At 34.4% G+C, this 17,256-nt stretch overlaps 1 protein-coding gene across 2 annotated transcripts; it reads right to left on the bottom strand.

Moving 5' to 3' along the window:
• si:ch211-195b13.1 lies at positions 1 to 16,856 on the bottom strand. 2 transcript variants are annotated; one of them, XM_073931182.1, is made up of 12 exons: positions 16,505 to 16,856; positions 5,448 to 5,523; positions 4,341 to 4,448; positions 4,165 to 4,222; positions 3,998 to 4,081; positions 3,782 to 3,913; positions 3,571 to 3,683; positions 3,345 to 3,468; positions 2,924 to 3,019; positions 2,669 to 2,824; positions 2,492 to 2,581; positions 1 to 1,713 (listed from the first exon to the last, which is right to left on the bottom strand). In XM_073931182.1, exons 1-12 carry the CDS (start codon positions 16,536 to 16,538, stop codon positions 1,549 to 1,551), a joined length of 1,236 nt encoding a protein of 411 aa, XP_073787283.1. In that variant the 5' UTR covers positions 16,539 to 16,856; the 3' UTR covers positions 1 to 1,548. The 2 variants fall into 2 exon arrangements, with proteins under 2 accessions (XP_073787283.1, NP_001070770.2); NM_001077302.2 differs by lacking the exon at positions 16,505 to 16,856 and adding an exon at positions 6,195 to 6,402.
• Between the last annotated feature and the right edge of the window lie 400 nt (positions 16,857 to 17,256).

Genomic DNA, 17,256 nt, shown 5'->3' with positions numbered 1-17,256 from the left:
TTTATTATTAAATATTTATTAGCATTCATATAGATCATTGTCCAACATTTCATCATTCTATGAATTTAACACTCTGATCATTAGAGGTAATATATGTGACATGTAAATAAATATACATGGAAAAATATAAAACCATATATGTGAATGACTTCCGAAAATGGAAGAAAATAAACTTTATCCATATTGCCATGTTCGTAGTTATCTAAAGAACGACGTATAGCACATTATTGGTCCAATGATATGAAATATATTACAGTTAAAATAGGGATGCTTTTCATGAGGGCATCCAAACCTCTCTCCTTCATTAAGCCGATACCGCTCATTCGTCCCAATGATGACAAATTGTTCACATCGTACCCAAGTCATCATTTCTATTGCACAGCACTCCATATCCCTGTCCAACCCACAATGATACAGACAGGAATGATAGACACATGTGGAAATGTATCACAACATACATAAATTAGCTGAACAGGCACAATTTGAACAAAATAAAGACACGGTTCCTTCTGGGCTACTATATATATAACGTCTGTACATGATGCAAATGGTTTCAGTACAATCTAATCAACATGCTGTTTTTGCAGTGTACAACAGTCGCTTCAGATAACAACAATGTATAAAATATACATCCATCTCACTACCTGTATGACAAAAAGAACATGACTTTCCAAGAAACACAGTGTCTGGCATATTTTGTAAAAGTGCTGGCATTGGAGAAAAGAAAAGGAAAGAAAGTACTTGTAAGACAAAACATTCATTTTAGGAGGAACACAGGATGTCTTCTACTGATTCAGACAAATAGTCACAGATAAAATCCTTTTGGTTGCGTTATCTAAACTAGTTTGTCTTCTAATATAAACCTAATGTCTTACTACCGTTCACAAAGTTTTTAGAAGAGTTCATTCAAACCACACTAAAATGATAAATAATGCAGTTATTAAATTAACATTTGTCAATAGGAGGAAGATATTAAACATATGCTCTAAAAATGTATTGATATTTGAGTCGGACAGCCTGTGTATCCTGTGATGGGGGTTGATGACATAACAACCCCCTTTTTTAATGACTATCCATATATTTTGTACTTTTCTTGATCCTTCACCTTCACTGTGCAACGATGCATGAAAAATACAATTAAACAAAACATCATTCAATGACAAGTTGATCAAATGTAACGATCACAGAAGGCATTTCGCCCAATAGCTGGTGCCATCTTCATAACTCGGGCAAACCATTGTCTGTTTTATAGAAATTTGCTTGTATGTTTCCCCCACAAATAATCTCTCAGGCACTTCTAAGCTCTTTCTTCGATGAGCTCAGGTCCTCTGCATCCGTTGGCACACAATTCACGTTTTCTGGAAGTTTTTATTGTAGTCTCTTTCCTACAGTGTTCCGCATTCATCTCAGACATGCACGAGTGTCCATTTGTGCTGTGAGGTCGTACATGAAAATAAATTGGAAGAGCTAAGTGTCCCATCATGTGGTCCTACTTCTGTCACATTGCTTCTACTGATGCTGGAATGGAAGGTGTCTTGGAAGGTGCCATTACTGGAAGGCATCAGATGGAGGACCGTAGGAAAAACCAGGGAACGCTCCGGCTGCTTCTCGGACGCTGCTGGTCACGTGTAGGTTATCGGTGTTGCATAGAGAGGTCGACACAGGAAGGTGGGTGAACTCTGGATCAAAGTGCCGGAGGTCAGTAGGACCAGTCTGTAGATAAAATAAAGATCACTTATTACATATACAATTAGAACGATTAATCTCAGTGTTACCATTGTATTGAAAATGATTAAACTAAAGTAAACTTTAAGGCAAGACACTACAGAGAAAACATGTAAAACATTTAGAGATTGTGAGGTATTTGTTCTAGCATTTTTTCAGACATGAGGAAATGAAATTAGTGTTAACTTTATAGTTTTTATGTATTTGTATCTGTGGTTTTGAATACTCTACATGTAGAGAAATACTAACAATTTTTATCTTAAAACGTAGATGTTTCCCACTTGCAGTTTTGAGTTTTTATCTCATAATTTTTACTTATCAAAAATTATTATTTCCCGCAGGATTTTATGATTTATGGAGTTAAAAAAGAAATCGAAAATATTTTTCAGAAAGACAAAATGAAGTTGAAAGAAGTTGGAATCTGGTAAATTAATGAAATGACACTTCCATAAATCCAAGTTTGCGTATTTAAGCATATCATTTGAATTACATGAAAATAAACAATATAGTAAAACAGTATGCTATGACTGTAAAAAAACTGATAAATTAACTAAGAAATGTATTATTATGGGGATATGTGGTATTATTTACATTTGTCTGTTACGCCTTGCCTTAATCTCATTCCTGTTCTAGTTTGTTGTTCATTCATTTAAAACACATTTGTAAAATTTGCAATTAAAATATAGTAATTTTAAAAGTAATAGTGATTAATACACTTGATTTACAATAATAATCAAGTATTCAACAATGTCAAATGTTAACTTACCACTGTAGGAATGAATGGAGGCACAATCCTTTTGGCCATGAGATCGTCCCAGTTGATGGGAGAGAAGAAGCTGTGAAACTTCAATTCCAACTACAAATAAACAAAACTTTGTATTAGAATCTCAGTCTCAGTGAAGCAAACCATATAGAGGTGGCACTGCTGTGATGTTCCACTTACAAAATCATCCTTGGACCCCAGTCTCTTGGTACGGTCTTTGTGCAGCAAGCCCTCTAGCAGGTCACGGCCAGCATTGGACACATTAGGCTTCAGAACAAGAGGCTTGTGTAGAATGTTGTTGTACATCTCGGCTGTGTTGCGACTGTAGAATGGAGGCTAAAAAAACATAGACACAGTGATTAATTCACATGAATTCACACTTTGCTATAGCTGATGTTATCACTGTTCTGGCAAAAGACGTATAAGTCTACTCACCAGTCCATACAGCATCTCAAACAGTACTGATCCCAGACACCACCAGTCTACTGTACGATCATAGGCCTGTTTCTGGAGTACTTCGGGTGCTAGGTACTGTGGAAAAAAATGAGGAAGAGATTTCAAAAACACTGAAAAACTGAAATATTATATATAGTAACATATTTAGTGACTATACATTATTATGAGTTTCAATTTTAAGATTAAAAATTATAATCAAGCACAATAAAAGATCATTAAATAAATTAGATAAATATAATTAAAAGTACTTTCAAACTACATTATTAAAATAATAAGAAAATAAACATTAAAGTGTAAAGGGACTTTGAAGTTGCCTTTTTATTAGTAGCTCACTAGCAGGGCACATTCAGCACAATCAACTTCAGTCTATAAGTGTTTTTCATGAATGGGAATGGCTTACCTCAGGAGTTCCACAAAATGTTGTGGTTGTGCCGTTGGGATCCAGTCCCTCTTTGCATAGACCGAAATCTGTCAGCACAATGTGGCCCTGAGAGTCCAAGAGGATGTTCTCTGGCTTCAAGTCTCTGTGATAAAGATAGAAATCATGGTTACAATTCATAATAAACCAAAATGAGGGTGCACTTCAACAACTTCTCCACTAGGGGTCACTGCTGGCAATCACATACCTGTAAACTATGTGCAGTGAGTGGAGGTAACCAAGTGCACTAGCGATTTCAGCAGCATAAAACCTCGCTCTGGGCTCCAAAAACACTCTCTCACGCTGGAGGTGGTAAAACAGCTGTTGGAGATAAACATATCATGAGTTCATGAATGCAGTCAGAGGTGGGAGTGATCTCTTTTGGGCTATTTAAGAGTGTGAATGGATTGTATACTAACCTCGCCTCCATTGACGTAGTCTAGCACGAAATACAGTTTGTCTGTGGTTTGGAAAGAGTAGTGCAGACCCACCAGGAATGGATGTTTGATATTTTTCATTAGTACACTCCTTTCTGCCATGATATGCTTTTGCTGAAAAACAGTTTTGAGTTTGAATGTTATAATATTTGTCAGAAAATGTTTCCACATCAATGTGAGCATTGCATTAGCTCTTACCTCTTTCTTTTTCATAATGATTTTCTTCTGAAGCACCTTCACAGCATAGTAGAGTTCGTTTTCCTTGTGCCGCGCAAGCAGAACCTGTGGCATAAGATGCCATTAGCACTCTTGATTATAACATTGAATGTTGACATCTTCACTGTAAGAATAATACTTATACACACCTTCCCAAAGCTCCCCTTGCCGATGATCTTTAAGTAGTCAAAATCTGAGGGTTTGATCCTGTTAAGGAAATTAAATAACATTAGTAATGTAAACACCAAGCGGCCTTAATGGCTGAAATCCAAAATAACAAACAAAAGCTTGAAAATCAAAGGAGGGAAGAAAAAAATGAACGTACTGAGTCTCCTCAGCCAAAGAGCTCCTAGGATGGGTCAAACACAGAAGATTCTCATCCAGTTCCTCATTCTGGTTCTCATCAATTTTTAGAAAGGAACCAACATCAGCACTAAGAAAAAGAAAAAGAAAACAATTCCGCATTGTCAGTTATGCAGAAAATCTATGTGGTCATTTTGAAGATTGTGAGTAACTAACAGGTTTCCCCAATGTCTTTGATAGTGTTTTTCCCTGTAATATGGAAGTGGGACCAGCATTTGTGTGGTTACTAGCATGTCTTTTGGAAAAACATGTATGCAAGTTGGAACTACTTGACGGAGAGTAATATTCTCATTTTTTGGCTGAACTATCCCTTTAACAATTATGTAATCCAGAACATTCCTTAAAAGTATTATTTTCTGTAATAGCTTTGCAGGCAGATAGATGGCAGTATTGTTATAAGTTTTTGAGGGGCCATTTGTTGTGAAATCAAAATTTCTGAGTTTTTGACCTTACATCAGTGCATGGCTATTCAATTATATAACACTAGCAAACTAAATATCAAATCTATTATACACTTTTGAAATAGTTTGCAACCATGAAACACTTCATACTGTCAATTCATTCAGAAAAACACTAGAATCTTCCAACACAAGTGGAGCATATGGAGGGTGACGCTGTGAGAATTTTTCCATTAGTCCGACCTGAATGACTCTAATGGGCCAAGCTTAATTGAATTAGTCCCTTATCCTAGTCTAGGGGACATTAAGGATTTTCTCAAAGGTGCTTACTGCAGCCAAGAGGCGGCCCAAACAGCTGCTTTTCGTGGAGCACTATTCTGGTGCTTGGCTTTATCTTGCCGGTACAGATTAACCTATACAATTAGCCATCGGAATGTACAGCCAAACTCAGATGATGGGATTACATCCTCTAGTACAGTCACCTCAATGAAGGTGTATATAAATAAACAACAGGCCACACTGCTGCCTTGGTGAATGAATGCTTGAAATGAACTAAACTGCTTTCTTAATGCATGTAATTTACTCTAATTCTAATGAAACTCTAATGAGAATTTTTCAGATCACACAATTGCATTTCACCATGTGTGTATTATGAAATATTATATACTTACTGTTGACAGATGGGAGGGTTGGAGACAAGCCTTTGGATGAAGTCGTTCAAGCCCATCTTCCTTTCTTTAATAAAAGCTAAAATGGAAAGAAAAAAAAACATTTACGTCAGAAGGAAATCCACAGCTGACGTCACTAACACCTTGCGTTTGAACTGAATACATCTACCATATGAGAGGGGAAACCCTTCAAAACCCTGAAGGTTATCGACAAAATAAACATTTGAACGTTGCGTCTTTGCCGGAAATCGTGTTTTTAATACATGTTGTGATTTAGCGTGCGCGTGAAGGTTGGTTGATGTAAAGAACAGTGTCAGTGTTACACAACAGACCGCAGTGCTCATTATGGCTCTACAAAGAACCGCTGTATATCAAAAACGACAATTGATCATTTCAATCTCTCTCACCGACCAGTTATTGAAACATTACACTAAAATCAAACAAACCAAATAAAAAAGTAATATTTATAATTAATAAAACACATTATTATTGTTATTATTAAAATTCGACTAGCTAAATAGGCTAATCATAGAATAATATCTTTTAAATTTAATCATCATAATCGTCATCATCATAATAATACAATAAAATGCACAAAAAAGACTAAAAATTTATACACACTCAAAAAAAAAAAAAAAAAAAAAAAAAAAACAACCACTCCTTTATAGACATTTCTCTCGTTACATTTCTAAAATATTGCATTCTTTTCCCAAACGCATAACCAAATAATCGCAATCTGTAGAGACATACCGGCAAGAACAGACACGATTCCTCTCATCTTGCAGTATGTCAAATCACATCCAGCCTGAGTAACTGCCATCACTTATTTAAGAAGTATAAATCCACAGGAGGAGTGTATTCCTTCAGAGCGCGCTGATCTCCCGTTCTAAACCGCTTGTTGAAGCGCACTACTGGACTGAGATGCCAGGCTGTCGGGTGGTCAGCGCTACTGTCTTCCACCTCCAGCGCTGGACTGGTACTTTTATACGGAACACGTGGTTGTGGAGGCGAGGCTCTGACATCACTTGAGTAACTGAGGAGACTTGCCAAATGTGATGTCACGGAATCCCGAGATCCTACGCTTCGGCCGATAGAGGGCGATGCAACGGAAGCGCGTCCATTCAAGTCAGGTTAGATTAAACGCTCGGCCGCTTTCTATCAATGGAAAATTACTACACAGCTGGCTCATAATCTCATCATAGCGAAACAGATTAACTCGTAATCCCAATCAGTAATGATGAGGAACGCGTGAAATGGTGAAAAATGAGAAATGTGTTTGGGAAAATGACTGTGCACGCGAGATTAATGTTCCTGCTGATGGAATGGTTGAACAGATGTGCAAAAAAATAAATAAATCAGCAGCATGCAGATGACGATGACGCATGTTATTAATCTGGGCAAGATTGGTAATCTGGTAAATCTGTTTTGCTAGATTCTCTTCTGTGAATAAATCTGACCAGGTCAAGGGTTTGTGGAAGGCAGTGACATTTACGTAAATGTACTCTGAGCCACATCATTTATTTCAGCCTGTTCTCCAGATGTGGTCCACTGACCCTGTAAATTATATAAGTGTGTCATAATGCAGCATTGCCTCTTTCTCAGTTATAGAATTGGTATGTTGGAAGAACTGCGATGAGAGGGGCCATTGTGCACACGCACTCACACAATACAGAATATAAAAACCAGTCATCATCACTTGCATTTTCACTTTTGCAGTACTATTTCATATTTCTTCTAGAATGCATAACCCGATCTATCTGTAAATCTGGTCCACACATGCATAATTAATCTGTTATTCTTTCTTTTTACACATAGAGGTTAATAGTTTTAAAATAGCCCTGCCAATGCCACCATTTATCACTAGTTATTTCTGTAGATGAGGAGTCTTCCCAAAGTGCACAAGCAGAATCTGTGGGCATGACATTAAGATTTACATGCTTTGTACAGTCTCTAACCAAACAGATCAGAGTTAAGAGGAATCGTGGAAGAGTTAAGACGTAAATCAGCTGGAGCTGCAGGTTTCAAATGACAGAAATGATGTGGAAGTTGTTAAGTGTAAGGTCATCTAGTTCAGTGGAATACCGGATAGTGGTGCTTATCAGTTTCTACTGTATGAGGGATTACTTTCCAGTCATAATCAGATCATTTTTTTTTTCATTTTAGCTTAGCAGTTATGCATTTCTATATTTATATATATATATCAGATTTATTTATATGTTTTATACATTTAATTATTTTTTACTTATTCTATGATGAGTAAAATACTGTTTACTTAACATTGATGATGTCTATTTATTTAATTAATTAATTAATTAATTCATTCATTCATTCATGACAGTCAAAACCATAAGCTTACTAAAATGACACTTAGGCTTGTACACGAATCTGGATACATTTGAAAATGCCAAAAAACATGAAACATCCTAAGCGATTTCAGTTTCTTTTCTAAAGTTGGCTTTCCGACCTGAAAAACCCTTTCTTAGCATTTATTCATGAAGATGTAAGATCCTTTGAATCAATTTACAGCAGACATTTCCATTTTTTCTTTTAATGTTTTTTTATTTTTATTTTTTAAAAGGACCAACAGTGTGAGGTGGAGTTGTTCCTGCAAATAACGCAGGATTATGATGTTTCAAAAACAAGCAAGAATATAAACTGGGAGACATGCCAAAACAACAGCTCTGATTAAACATTCTATGTCCTCTCAAAAGCAATCTAGGGCATGTACAATCTGACATTAGTCTTTAACAATGCTATCAAAACAGAGAGCATCCAAAACAACCGCTGTACATTATATTCTACTATTTTAACATTTTTAGATGTATTAAATTTGTAAAAAAGTTAAACTTATGCGCAAAGCTGTAATGCCACATAAAACATTTGCAAGCAATGTTTCAATCTGTTGAGAACAAAACTGTCACTTCCTGATAAACTGGCTACAAATATAAAAAAAAAGGAAAAAAAAGGAATTTGCCGCTGTAGGAGACGTTACTATGTGCAAATTACTTGCTCCTCAAAAAAGAAAACACAATGAACGCACTGTGGCTTTTGGAGGCACAAGACTTCTTTAGGAGTACACTTTAATGACGAACCACTTAGATGACGGACTTTGGCTAAGGTATTTTTATCACCTGATTTGTAAAAACAAAATCACATGACTTTTTTCTTGATCCTTATAGAGCAGTTTTTTTCTGTAAACATATTTCTATTTTAGGTTATGCACATTTTTTCTTGTCAGATAAAAAGTTTATCCCTCTCAGTTGTAAGGTTTTTAAACACATTTTAAAAATGTTTGCACATCTTGGCGTTTCCATTTAGCATTTTCCCAAAATATTAAGTTTTAAACAAAAATACACAGGTCCGGACATGAGTTAAAAAACACTTAAAATACTATGTGAGATTTGCACTTAAAGGGGACCCAGTATGCCTCTTTTTACAAGATATAAAATAAGTCTCTGTGTACAAGAATTTTCAAACTGAGTCTTAATTGAGCCATTTTGGTGACTGTCATTTTAAATATAATTGAGATTGTGCTTGTTTCAAAAGACAGCAGAAGAAACCTGGTCAGCACTCCAGGAACAAGTTTGGTGATCCCTGTCCTATGCCAATGAGGGAGAGATTGTTACTAATGGGTAGGGCTTTCCCTCTCTGATGACATGTACAAAGGTAGAAAGTCAATCAAAATGTTTCTGCAGACTGTTTTTTTGAAGTGTGATTTTAAAAATAATAGAAAATGTTGAGTGTTGCCACACAACTGCATTTAAAGCCCTTATAAAAGGGATTTTTTGCATAATAGGTCCCCTTTAAAATATATTGTAATATTTTTTGTTTGTAGACTCTTGTTTTGTCTTTGTTTAGTTCCTTTTGTATCTGGTCTGGTTCCTCATTTATCCATATATTTATGCCATAAGGTTGGGTCTTTCCCTTTGTCCTGTATATTATCTTTACATTTGTATAACAGATGTTGATTCCTGTCTTTATGTTTCAATACATGAAATAAAACAGCTGTATTTGATTCCCTCTGTTTCATAACCTGCATTTGTTTCCACATAACCGTGTTACTGTAACAGTATCTCATATGCCAAGCGTACAGGTGGTCTTTCCGCCGCTCACCGAAGGACCTCTGAATGAGTCATTCTGTCACAGTTGTCACAGATCCAATTATTACTATTTATTTCCTGTTACTATACTTGCCGCTCGAACCGAGAGTGTATGCATTTGCATAAAAGGACGAGTGCCATTCTGTTAGAAAGCGTCTGGTGGGCAGGAAGTGAATCATCTGAAGAGAAAAGGAGTTCAGTCTCAGCTCTTGCACCTCCTCTCACCGCTCAGGGACGATTGCCTTTCCGGATCGCCATGATGTATCAAGCGCCAGCCTCCCACAATGCCCACACACTCATGTAAATCACCTCGCTTTCCTTCTAGCTGCCATTAGCCTTGTTGGATGCATAGTCTTGATAACTTATATCACAATTCTGCGTTTTATGTATTTACTCTCTCACAGCTTTCTTTATTTCTGTTTTTGAGGTTGTTCTTTTGTTTGTTATTTTAAAATAATAGTATTTCAGAGAGTTAATTAATTAAAACCAATTCAAAACCCAAACAGTCAATAATAATTAGGGGCATTGTAAAAGCACAATATATGTATGATTTTTTATTATTAAAATATCCATAAAATACTAGAACAGTGTTATATATTTTGCTAACTTATAGACTTTATTCCATAAAAGGAACAGAACATACTGTTAACTGACGGCAGTAAATTGGTTGTTGCTAGAACAGAAATGGTTGTGGCCAGAAGTTAACGAGAAATATTTATTCATTCATTCTCTTTTCTTTCCAGCGCATATTTTACGCAGTGGATGCCCTTCCAGCCGCAACCCACACTCAGAAACCCATACACACTCATACACTACGGACAATTTAGCTTTCCCAATTCACCTGTACCACATGTCTTTGGACTTGTGGGGGAAACTGGAGCACGCGGAGGAAACGCGAACACAGGGAAAACATGCAAACTCCACACAGAAACCAACTGACTCATCCGAGGCTCGAACCAGTGACCTTCTTGCTGTGAGGCAACCGTGCTACCCACTGCGCCACCGCATCGCCAAAATTATTGATGTTATTTATTACATTTCCCATTTATTTGTTTTTTATTGATGCCTACCCCTACGCCAAACCTAAACCTAACAGTAGTTGTGCTAAATATTATCTATGTTATTTATTAAATGACCCAATAAATTTTATTTTTTCTATTTTATCTATCTTTTATCTATTTTACTCTAAATCCAACCATCACAGTACTGTAAAATTATTAATTATTGTTAATTGATGTACGTATCCGCAGCTGTTTCCTAGATTTTGTACAAATTGTTTTTTTATAAGCTTGGGTTATTTTACTCCACTAAGTCACAGTGAATTCTATCATTAATCTTTGCAGTGCTGCATTCTAAACAAACAATGTTATGTAAAGAGAGCAACCAGAATTTTTTACAGTATGTCAGGAGTTGTTGGTGCAGCATTGAAACCAGACATTAACAAAGTCTTCTTTGTTAATGTACATTTAAAAGAAAAATAATTAACAACAGCATAAGGCAAAGATTCAGATCAAATTGAAACTATTCTCCTCATTTTTCACGAGTAATGTTGTCTATGTTGTAAAAGCTAGGAGCTGTGCAATGGGTATGGAGTCTCTGCAGGTGGATGTTCTTTAAATTGTATCAATTTCTAAACTCTTGTAGCTAAATACACTCATTATTATTGACTTGACTGTTATATAATGTTAGTATGATTTGCAAAAAATTTAGCAGCAAAAACAGGGTTATATATATATATATATATATATATATATATATATATATATATATATATATATATATATATATATATATATATATTCTATTTAACGGAGAGATGTTTTTAAGACACTAGCATTCAGCTTAAAGAGCAATTTAAAGGCTTAACTAGGTTAATTAAGTTAGCTTGTCAGGTTATGGTAATTAGGCAAGTTATTGTATAGCAAGTTATTGAATATTAGACAAGTTATTGTTTATTAGGCAAGTTATTGTATATATATTGTATAATATGGTTTGTTCTGTAGACTATCGAAAAAGCTAAAAAGAGGGGCTAATAATTATGACCTCATTTAAAAAAAAAAATAAAATCTGCTTTTTTATTCTAGTTGAAATAAAACAAAAAAGACTTTCTCCAAAAGAAAAAAAATTATTATCAGACATACTGTACTGTGGAAATTTCTTTGCTCTGTTTAACATTATTTAGATTTTTTTTAAAGTAATACATTTAAGAGGGGCTAATAATTCTGACTGTATATATACATGTAGAAATTAATATGTATGTATGTATGTATGTATGTTGTGACCTTGTGACAACTTGCGTTTCATCGAAACCATTCCCTTATATTTTTTTCATGCTCTGCATACTTTCACAGAGGCACAAACCATGACGCATGAGTATTGAATGAATGAAATGATTGAACTGCTCTGTGGCTTTTGAATAGGTCCATGGAATCTGCATTTGTACAAATCTGATCAGATTTATGCAGATTATTGAGCCTGTCATTTTATTAAGTAAATGTCTTTAATTTGTATAATTTCACATAGTAAAATCTTTATACTATTAGATAATTGGTCGACTTGTGTATACCATATAATTTATTTTAATAGACATATTATTTGAGAGACCTTTATCTTTAAAGTAAAGAAAGTTTAAATGTTAAAAAGTCTTTATTAAATTAATTTATATTTGTCACCTGTATACGTAATCCAATCAATCCACATCCAATTGCGGATTTATTTATTTATTTAATTACTTACTTATTTATTTATTTATTTATTTATTTTTTCATACTAAATTTTGCGCAGAAATTGTGTTTTGGTACTTTGTTTTGTTTCACTATGTTGTAATTATTGACTCTTGAGCTTCATTAAGGCACACATATTTACAATGTGTACAATATTATAAAATAATGACGTAAAATGCTATATTTTACAGGTTACTTAAGCTTTTCCTGTAATAATTACTTCAATTGATTCAGATTTAATTATTGTAAATTATGATTTACAGGAGTAACATTCATTAATAACACATTTACCGACAGTGTTTCAGAGTGACGAGAATATTAATCAACGCTTTTATTTAGGAATCCGCATAATCTGTAGCTTATAGAAACAAATTAAGTTAAGGTAGGACAAGAAATGGACACCACATAACAAAAGCGGCACCTTATCTCTGCATTATGCATTCTTTCAGATAAACCTGCTGCACCTGAGATACATTCCTAAAGCAAAAACCCTAAGTTTTGAATGTTTGCCAAAAGCAATTTTCAGTAAAAGCAGGAAATGAGTATTTAAGATCATTTGTGGTTTATTTAGGGTTATTTGGACTGGACTGATCAAGTATCACACAATATGGGGACAAATACATTAAAATTAAAATGAGTAATTTATTTCTGCAACATTAATTTGTTCCCTTGTTTAATTAAATCAAAACAATTAATTTTGAAACATGTTTAAGCTTTTCTCCTCCGAAAAAAACGACTAAACATTATAACCATTATAACCATTATATACTCCTAATTGAGCCTCTGCTATAACAAAGAATTCCCACAGAAAATTCACTGAAAGCATAACCAGTTTGCCTTCTAATGTAACAATGTATCCCTGTTTTCAAGCGAAACAGGATATTTAACAAGGCAAGCAATCCAACCTGTTCTTTGGAATATACCCAAGTAGGCCTGTGCGTGTTTAGCATTTAAGGTGAATGTAAAAGTGAAAGAGAGTGTCTTGTTCACTCAGGTGACAGATGAAACAAACAGTGAGCCGGTGAGATCAAAGCCTAGACAACTGGATCCGACTAAAGTGGATTATGTCTGGTGTGATGGATGAATAAATGGATGCGGCTGGAAAAGCTGATCTGCAGAGGACAATATGTGTCATGTTAATAATTTAAACTGTTTCCTTTTTGCTAAATAGTTTTCAGGTTAAAAAGAAGGAACTCATATGGGGTATACAGAAAATAAGATGTGTATTTTTAGTTTTGTACACATTTGTAATGAATGTGTTTGTTCTACATGCACAATGTCTGCTTAAAATAAAATGACTGATTAATTTGTAGTTTTGTGGGAAAAAAAATTATCCATGCAAGCTAATCCGCAGATAAAAATGTGTTGCTTTTGGTAATTTTTTTGACAAAAACTACAAGGTTTGTTCCCCTCATAAATGGACTCTCTTTTTGATTTTTTGGTTCATGATTTAGGATTTAGGATGATCTATAACCATAGAAACATGTACACAGATCCCTCATTAGTGTCTGTATCTATGGGTTGATATATATAAGCCATCTTCCATTTTGAAACTGTCAACACAAGAGCAAGATGACAAGATGCATCTGAAATAATATATTTTAATACAGAATATTGACAGATATCTTCCAATTCACAAAGACTTAGAGATTTGTTTGTGTATTGTACCAAACAGCATAATAATTTTGTCAAGTTCTCAAGATCAAGTTCATTTTCAGTATTTTTTTTAATGAATTGTTTGTTTTTCATAAACATTACTGACTCTCTATGTCTACGAGTGTCTATATTTTTGTAAATCAATGATTTATTTACTAAATGGGACAATGATATACTAATGTTTGACAGCTTTTAAGGTGCAGTTCAAAGTAAGACACAACAAAACACAGCCAGGTTGTGGAAGTCAAATTTTATTTTCTTTGATTTTGACAATAACCAATTAAGCTTTAGAGACAAACATGTTGTTTCTTAATCAATTGCATACATTTTGTTGAAACCATCTTTTCCCACACATTTCATTTTAAAATGATCACAGTTTATTTTGATGGTCTGTTTGTTAAATTTAAGTTACATTGCATGTACATGCCAACTGATTCTCATTAGATTGTAAGTTGACTGTTAAGGCTGGGGTTGGGGTTAGATTTTGTGTAAGTCGACATGTACTAGCAAAGTTATTATAGTTTTATAGACTTATAAAGTCTTATAGTCAATTAAATGTCTGTTGAAGGAGCAGTAACAACAGAAGTAGTTAGCGAATTCATGCGGAACCCTACAGTGCCCATTGCTGTATGGGAAATTTCACCAACCAGAGTTGTATTAAAAAATGTAAATATAATACAAATTAATGTATGGATTTATATTGTGTACAATTTTACACATGTACTTTTAAATTTATTTGACATTTTGTTCAGTTTTAATTTGCAATGTTTTATAGGATTGTAGCTATTTTCCTTTTTTTAAGCTGTTAAAGAACCAGAAGTTGCTGCAGACTTTTATTTTGTATGATGTATTTCCTGCTGAAACTGAATATTGAGTGGAGGGCGGGGTTTTAATTTTGCACACCTCCTCTCATCTTTCACATGCAGCAAAGCAATGATTAAAGGACATGACTACCCAAGTCGCGAAGCTGATGTCATCAGAGACGACTTTTGATTAAAGATTATCAGAACAAACAGTTTTTGTCAGTGGATTAGCTTGCGTGGATTAATTATTCTCATTAAGACCAACAATGTGTGCTAGCAAAATAAACAGAGCAAATTTTGATTTCATGCAGACTTTAAGTAGCCTACGTGAATTTGTATCTTTGTCATTTTGTCTGATTTGCAAGTTCTTCGATACAAATTAAAGTTTGTTATGTGATTAGCTTGGATTAATTATTGAATTCTGATGCTTTTATGAAGACTTGCTAAATGTAGTGAAAAAAGATAAATGGCAAAATGCTTTCAGAGTAGTGCTATATATATATTTTGTCATTGATTATTATTTTTTTTACAGAAAAATGAAGATAGAAGATAGAACACACAAAAATGAAACTTGATAGGTCAGCGCATGTGGTAAACTAAAAGTAAAAGCTAAAGTTAAATAGTCTCACTGTACATTAAGGTCCGGCTGTTAACATGAATCAACTAACTAACATTCATTAACAACAAGCAACAATGAGCAAACATTTATTGTTTGTTCATTTTAGTTCAGACCCATTACATTTGATTACAGTAACAAACAACCTCATACTAGCAAATGTAGACAATAGTGTAAAAGAATGTCTTAATGTAAGTTTGTGTTGTCTAATACACTTCAACAATAAAGTAAAATTGGGGAACATAAATGGAAAACCTACCCCTAAAATATTATGTTTAATGCTTGTTCAAACTACTTATTTAAAATGAGCTAAAACAACAAAATTCTTACATTTTTTGCAGGGAACAACTTCATTATTTCATGTTCAGTCCACTTACGTTTGTGAATACTAATAAGTTAACGCAATTCCTTCATGTTGTCCCAACATAAATCAATTGTGTGGAACCCGGGGGTAGATTTAGGGATAGTACTTAGTTACTACCCATTTTATGCACTCAAATAAATGATTTTGCTGCCTATTTAAACTACTTTTTTTTAAATGAGCTGAATAATCATACACTTAAAAAAGGACATTTGTTACTTATTGAAACTATGTATTTCAAATGAGTTGAAACAACAATTTTTAGTGTGTTTTTTGGGACAACTTAATTGTTTGATGCTCAATCCATTTAAATTTGTAAATAGGATTACGTTAACAATGGATTTGTGATGAAAAAAACATGACGTTATTGTGTGGAACCCAGCATTTTTTACAGTGTTGTTCTTGAATTTTTAGGGGGACAACTTAATTGTTTTATCTTCAATCTACTAAATTTGTAAAAAAATAAAATAAATAAATAAAATAAATATTACGTTAACTTAATCGATTTGAGTTGGGAAAACATGAAGGAATTGTGTGGAACCCAGCAATTTTTACAGTGTGTAATGGCTATGATTACTATAGTACACACTATTAACATGCCAATCAGGACTGTAAAATTAAGTTCTACCCTATATTTTAGTTACTACATTGTAATTACAATGTAAATAATTAGTAACTAACAATATGAACAGCATTCATGGAATAAGTTTGGAAGTTAGTACTCGTAACAAAGACACTGTAAAATTAAGTGTCCGAAAATTTACAAACTTAAATCAAAGTAAAAGTAAAAAAAGATCCTACCTATGAATGATTTCTTTCCAGTCTTCATGTTCATTTATCACAGAGTCCCTCAATCCAAACGGGATCCTTCTTCTATCAGCACTAGAAATCCTTTTAAAAGCCGAACAGAAATTTACCGCCGTATCCTCAGCAGATCATCATTTTGCATCATTTCTTTGCCTGTGCAATTGCATGTGGGTGTGTGTAGGTGTGTGTCTAAATCTCTAGTGCTGCAGTATTGTTAGCGGCAGTCTCATCTCCTCAGTTTCCAACATCAGCAAATTATTGGCCTCATCACTCTTCGTTAAGTATCTCTCGCCTCTCTTCGTTCGCTCTTCTCATAGTTCAGTGATAGCTGAAACAAGAGACTAGTGACGCATCTATTCTTGCCCTCCCGGCTACCTTGTTCCTGAGTCTTGCAAACAAAACAAAAGCGACAGGTGTCGAATGGCAGCTCGTCTCACGGGTGTTCTGGATCCGCCCAAGGGAAACCAGTTTCCAGGTTACATCAGTCACTAGGGCAATACCTGCGTCCACTTCTGTGCTGCTTAATTGTGCTATAAGCTTCTAATGGCTTCCCAGGTCCCTCGCTATGCTTTAGGAACATCTTACATAAATAATAGCAAAAAGCAATGACTTGGCAGGTTTTTCTAGTTCCCTGGGTTAGTAAATGCGTGTTCAGGCAAATTTGCTGCTACACCTGGCCCACATTGTGCAAATAGGTTGGGGATAGAAGATATGTTAAATATTGGCTATACGTCATTTGTTATATA

This window comes from Danio rerio, chromosome 19 (assembly GCF_049306965.1).
Source record: "Danio rerio strain Tuebingen ecotype United States chromosome 19, GRCz12tu, whole genome shotgun sequence".
Classification (NCBI taxonomy): Eukaryota; Metazoa; Chordata; class Actinopteri; order Cypriniformes; family Danionidae; genus Danio; species Danio rerio.
This window is presented reverse-complemented; position numbering and strand designations above follow the sequence as displayed.

What these genes read in the sequence shown, in the direction of transcription:
- si:ch211-195b13.1 (NM_001077302.2), bottom strand. Translation starts at nt 6,264, where the DNA reads ATGGCAGTTACTCAGGCTGGATGTGATTTGACATACTGCAAGATGAGA. An exon ending in ACTACGTCAATGGAGGCGAG is followed by an intron (nt 3,684 to 3,781) that starts GTTAGTATACAA and finishes TATCTCCAACAG; the next exon opens with CTGTTTTACCACCTCCAGCG. An exon ending in TCACTGCACATAGTTTACAG is followed by an intron (nt 3,469 to 3,570) that starts GTATGTGATTGC and finishes TCTTTATCACAG; the next exon opens with AGACTTGAAGCCAGAGAACA.